This window comes from Dermochelys coriacea, chromosome 3, assembly GCF_009764565.3.
Source record: "Dermochelys coriacea isolate rDerCor1 chromosome 3, rDerCor1.pri.v4, whole genome shotgun sequence".
NCBI classification, from domain to species: Eukaryota; Metazoa; Chordata; order Testudines; family Dermochelyidae; genus Dermochelys; species Dermochelys coriacea.
The window spans coordinates 52,082,563-52,088,562 of record NC_050070.1 but is presented as its reverse complement, the minus strand read 5'-3'; the positions used below and the strand labels follow the sequence as shown (position 1 = coordinate 52,088,562).

Below are 6,000 nucleotides of genomic sequence, written 5' to 3'. Positions count from 1 at the left end.
CAAGTGCAAAATCAAAAAGGTGGCAAAAATTCAAAGGGAAAGGAAAGGTTTTGCCTTTTAAACCACCAGGAAAAAATGTTATTTGGTTTGATTTACATCTGTTTTGTTTTAAATTGTTTTACAAGTGAAGCACAATTTGGGCTTGCCTTGCTCACATAAATAGATGCCTTCTGAGAGACTTAGTGAACTGTTATGGAATAAAATGCAAATAAAATATTATTGCAAAGTTTAAATATTTCATGACATTTGGTGATCCTGAAAACATAAATACAAAAATGTGATTTTTCTCCTTAAATAATTAATCAAATGACTGTTGAAAGGGATTGAACAGGAAAATACAACCAAATATAAGCTTCACATGGGATCACTTCTATTTTATAAATAGAAAGTCTTGTTTTTCATTGTTTTATTAACACAGAAGACATTGAATATTATGTTACTTTTTTAATAAAAAAAGGAAAGCTCACTTATAATCTCTAGGGTTATCTCAATGATATCTTAAAACTCAGCTGATATTCACTTGATTTTTTTATGCCTCTTGCAGTACACACAAATATTACTAATCCACTCCCTTGCCATTATGTAATGCTTTAAAATAAGAACTAAATTGAAAAGGAGTTCTGGTTAAATTGTATTTTGTGGTAGCTCTGCAATAGAATGACAGTAGTTGTGTGAATGTAAGTGGCTACACTGATGCAATATTTTTTTGAATAGAGACTATTGTACTACTTTGAATAACTTCCTACTATAGCAACATTAAAAATTCCAAACCAGAAGTGCTGCTCATCAGCTGTGCCAGTTTACACCTGCTTAGGGTCTGGATCACTATATTTTAGATGTTAAAGTCAGACCCAGTTTGAATATGAATTCCACTATCTTTTGATTTCCCCAGTTGAAATATCCAGATGATGGAACTAATATAATTTATGGTAGTTATATTTATAAATCTACCTACACAAAAATATTATAAAATATTCTAATATTATAAATATTAATAATATAATCTGCACACTTAAAAATTAAGTTACATGCATGCAATACTTTGAATGTAATTCTTCCAAGACTCAGAGCCAGATTGTAGTATGAATACACTAATAATAATATGTACTATTAGATTTGTATAACAATGTTCATTTGACTAAGTCTGAACACTTTTCAGATATTAATTATTTAACTAATATTGCTTTAAATAGAGAAGTATTATGATATTTTACAGCTAGGTAAATGGAGGAGTAGATTCAAAACAATCTACTATGTTGTGGTTCCTCAGTTTTTACACATGCAGCTGAAGACACCTGTTGACTCCTTTCTGAGGTGTTGAGCTCCTTCACTGATGATTGAAAATCTGGGAAATCTGGATATTCAGCACTTCTGAAATGAGTTCAGACATGTTTCGTGATGGGTGCCCATAAATTGAAAGCACCCAAAAATCAGTGAACATTTGTTTTGTTTTTAAAATATTGTCCAAAAAGCTTGTGAAATGTAATACCATGTTTTAGTGAGAGAGCCAGAATTGAACACACGAGTTCTGGCCTCAAGTCGTCTCCTGCAATGGGGATTTGCAATTGAAAGTTTCTTCATTTTAATTAGGTAAATACATTTGAAATAAAAACTTTATGTAAGAATACACGAGAACTGAGAAAATCAAAACCTTCCATTCTTCATGCAGGTTTTTCAGGCCAATACTGTGACATAGAAGTGAATGAATGTGATTCGGGGCCCTGCTTGAATGGTGCTGTCTGTCAGAATAATGTCAATGGATATGATTGCTTTTGTCCTGAAGGTAAGTTGTTCAAAATAATGTATTTTTATTGTAAGTGACAATTTGCAAAAATTGCTTGAGGATTGAGATGTCTTCCTGACAGTCTTCAAAGCATTTGTTAAACTTTTTCCCTATCAAAATAAGTTATTCATTTCTGAAGTCTCATTTGCATCTATGTCATCAAAGCAAACTACAAATCAAATATTCACACAAAAGATACAAATAGTATATTCGTAAGTGTTATGTCTCATGCTATAACCATGATTTTAACAGTGATAGAATGACGGTAATGAAAACAAACGGACAGCATGTGAACTTTACAGAAAGCTCGATCAACAAGTTTATCAGGAAAATATCTGGTACAGCTAAACAAGCATGCACTTTGAGCCTGCATATCTTACACAAAGTTATAATAGAAATAATACTTCTTTTTGGAATGGAGCTACAGTGCCAAGTATTTTAGAGCTCTCTCGTTCTTTCAGAAAAAGGTGTTCTATTTTTTTCTTTTTTAAATCTATTTCTATATAAACACAACATTATTCAGTGTTAACTACTATATGTGAACAAAAGTGTGATTGCAAGGAAGGTTCACAGAACTAATTTTCAGTATTTTTTTTCAATGAATGTGGAGAGTCTTTTTAATATACTTTTATGAGTGGTTTCCTTTTGGAATATTCTAGGATTTTTTTTCTTTGGTGGGGGCTAAGGAGGAGGAGGATGTTATAATTTGGAAAGATGAAGTTGTCTGGTTTGTTTATTTATAACTGGGACATCTATCCCAGCTTACTTTTCATCTCTAAAAAAATATGTTCAAAGTATGAGCTGAAGCTTGCTGTTCATTACATTTCTTGTAAATTGTAAAGACATTGTATACCAGTACGAGCGTTATAATGTGAATGCTATTTTGAAAAACATAATATAAAATGAAATTGTTGCAAATAATTCTATTAAAACGTCACCTCTACCATTAGTTTTTTTTAAATTTGAAGCCAATATGGGTACTGGATATCAGTTGAAAATTAAGGTTAGATGAGATCATTTCACTATTTATTTGCTTGACTAGTTTAGATCATTTGAGTTAGGAAAACAAATCTTGGCATTCATACTGATCGTGCCACCTGTGATACATGGGTCTGATTAAACTCTGATTGTGAATGAGAACAGTTACCGTATACATTATTAATGAATTCAGGGTAATTGTCAAGCTTTATGACTTAGGGATCAGTGGAAATTGGTTCCATGGTCATCTTGAGAAATTATGAGAATATGCCATGCACTGAAGGTGCTGATAGCTTAGCATTTGTCATGGTCTTCCTGCAGCCATGGCTTGTGACAGCACTAATGATAGTCATTTTGTAGCGTGACTATTCATTAGAGTACATTTACAAGAATATAAAATGTCAGATATTGGAATGGAGATTCTTCAGCAGATTTTATGTTAAGAAATCTCTGATACTCCTAGTAGTTACAATTTTCTAAAAGTTAGTTGCTCATAGTCTCCATTCTGTAGATATTAATGGATGACTAAGGCAACCATTAATGATGTGGGTAGCTGTAAATAAAGCTCCAAATAAATGAAATATGTGTGCTGACTTCTGCATTATACTTCTGCAAAAATTCCACTGTAATAAATACCAGAGCCAGGACTGAGGTTCATAAAATATTTGCCTTTGCTCTCCAGGAGATTACTGATAGCAAGGAAGTACGAAAGATGATCTTTTTGTTTGTGTTCCAGATGGGATAGGTATGTTAAACAGCAGTCCAGTTTGACTCTTTAAAAAAAGTGGCAAATGGCTGGAAAGAAAGTGGACCAATTTTCAATACATACTGTAAGGGCCAGGTCACCTGCCCAGACTAGCCAGGTGACCATTCAAATGAAAGGTCGTTGTTGCCATTTTAGACTGACTAAATATAAGTCTCTATTGATGTGGTTAGAGCATTAATGTCCTTGCTGAGTGATTATTAATGATGAGGTAGAATGTAAAGATATTTAGAAGTGATGAAATGGATAAAACAGAATCTGTTTGGGTCAAAATCACTTTGGGGAAGAAAGCTACTACATATTCCCTTGGGATAATGCTTGTGGTATGATACAGACCCCCCAGAATCCAATTTGGATATAGATGGAGACCTCTTTGATGTTTTTAATAAAATAGATCCTATTGGGAATTGTGTGATTATGGGAGAGATTAACTTCCCAGATATAGATTGGAGGAAAAGTGCTACTAATAGTAGCAGGGCCCAGATTTTCCTGGAGGTGATAGCTGACAGATTTATTCACCAAATAGTTGCTGAACTAACAAGAGGTTCATTTTAGATTTAGTATTGTAGTGAGGATCTCATGGAAAAATTGGTCGGTGAGGACAACCCTAGAGTGATCATGAGCTAATTCAGTTTAAACTAAATGAAAGTATAAACAAAAAATAGATTTGCAATTAGAGTCCTGGATGTCAAAAGTGCAAACTTGAAAAAAAAATAAGGGAATTAGTTAGGGAAGTGGACTGGACTGAAGAACTCAAGGATCTGAATATGGAGGAGGCTTGGAATTAGTTTTTGCACCTTTGACTTAAACTATATGAAGCCTGTATCCCAAGCACAGCTGGGGGGTGCAGTGAGGGGGATGGAATTGTAGGGAAGGATTGCAGACCAAGCTGGAAAGCTGGATGAGCAAGCATCTCAAATAAGTGATTAAGAGAAAGCAGAAAGCTTACCAGGAATGGAAGATGAGATGGATCATCAAGAAAAGCTACCTCTCAGAGCTGAGAAAGTGTAGGTAAAGTGAGAACTGCCAATAGCCAAGCAGAGTTGAATCTTGCAAAGGAAATGAAAATTAATAGTAAAAGGTTCTATAACCATAAATCAAAAAAGAAAACAAGGAAAGAAAAGTGGGACTTGTAAACACTGAGGATGGGGTAGAGATTGAAAATAATCTAGGCATGTCCCAACACCTAAATAAATATGTTGCCTCAGTTTTTAATAAGGCTAATGAAGAGTTTAGGGGTAGTGGCAGGGTGGCTAATGGAAACAAGGTAATGGAAGTAGAAATTACCACATTCTAGGTGGAAGTCAAACTCAACCATCTTAATGGGACTAAATCAGGAGGCCCACGTAATCTCCATCCAAGAATATTAAAGGAACTGGCACACAGAATTGCAAGTCCAATAGCAAGGATTTTTAATCAATCTGTAAACTCAGGGCTGGGGTGGGGGTAGTACCTTATGACTAGACAATTGTTAATATAGTTCCTATTATTAAGAAAGGGGAAAAAAGTGATGCAGAAAACAGACCTGTAAGTTTGACCTCAGTTGTATGTAAGGTCTTGGAAAAATTTTTGAAAGAGAAAGTAGTTAAAGATATAGAGGTAAAATTGGGATAAAATACAACATGGTTTTACAAAAGGTAGATCATGCCAGACCAGCCCTATCTCCTTTTTTGAGAAGATAACTGATTTTCTAGACAAAGAAAGTGCAGTAGATCTAATCTACCTGGATTTTACTAAGTCATTTTATACAGTTCCACATGGGAAATTATTAATTAAATTGGAGAATATGAGTGTTAATATAAGGATTGAAAGGTGAATAAGGAACTGGTTAAAGGGGAAACAGCAGGTCATACTGAAAGACAAATTGTCAGGCTCCTGGGAGGTTACTAGTGGAGTTCCTCTGGGATAAGTCTTGGGACCAGTCTTATTCAACATTTTTATTACTTACTTTGGTACAAAAAGTGGGAGTGTGCTAATAAAATTTGCAGATGACTCACTGTTGGGAGATAATGTTAATACAAAGGAGGACCAGAAGATGAAGATCTGGACAATATTGTAAACTGGAGTAATAAAAATGGGATTAAATTAAATAGGCAAAAGTGCAAGGTCATGCACTTAGTGCCTAACACCAAGAATTTTTGCTATAAGCTGTAGACTTATCAGTTGGAAGAGTTAGCGGAGGAGAAAGACATGGATGTATTTGTTATTCACAGGATGACTATGAGCCGCCAATGTGATGTGGCCGTGAAAAAGACTAATACAGTCCTAGGGTGCATCAACACATATTTCCAGTAGGGACAGGAAAGTGTTAGTACTATTATACAAGGCACTGGTGAGACCTCACCTGGAATATCATGTGCAGTTCTAGTCTCCCATGTTTAAGAAATATTAATCCAAACTGGAACAGGTGCAGAGAAGGGCTGCTCAGAGGAATGGAAAACCTACCTTATAAGAGGAGACTCAGAGCTTGGCTTGT

The 6,000-nt window shown here is 34.7% G+C and overlaps 1 protein-coding gene across 1 annotated transcript in view; it reads left to right on the top strand.

The window, feature by feature from the left end:
- Positions 1-1,032: 1,032 nt before the first annotated feature.
- LOC119852956 (protein eyes shut homolog) overlaps positions 1,033-6,000 on the top strand; it is a 231,230-nt gene continuing 226,262 nt past the window's right edge. Inside the window, exons 1-2 of the mRNA XM_043511472.1 lie at positions 1,033-1,080; positions 1,591-1,783. Coding sequence (XP_043367407.1) covers positions 1,033-1,080; positions 1,591-1,783 — 241 coding nt within the window. The remainder of the gene's footprint in view (positions 1,081-1,590; positions 1,784-6,000) is intronic.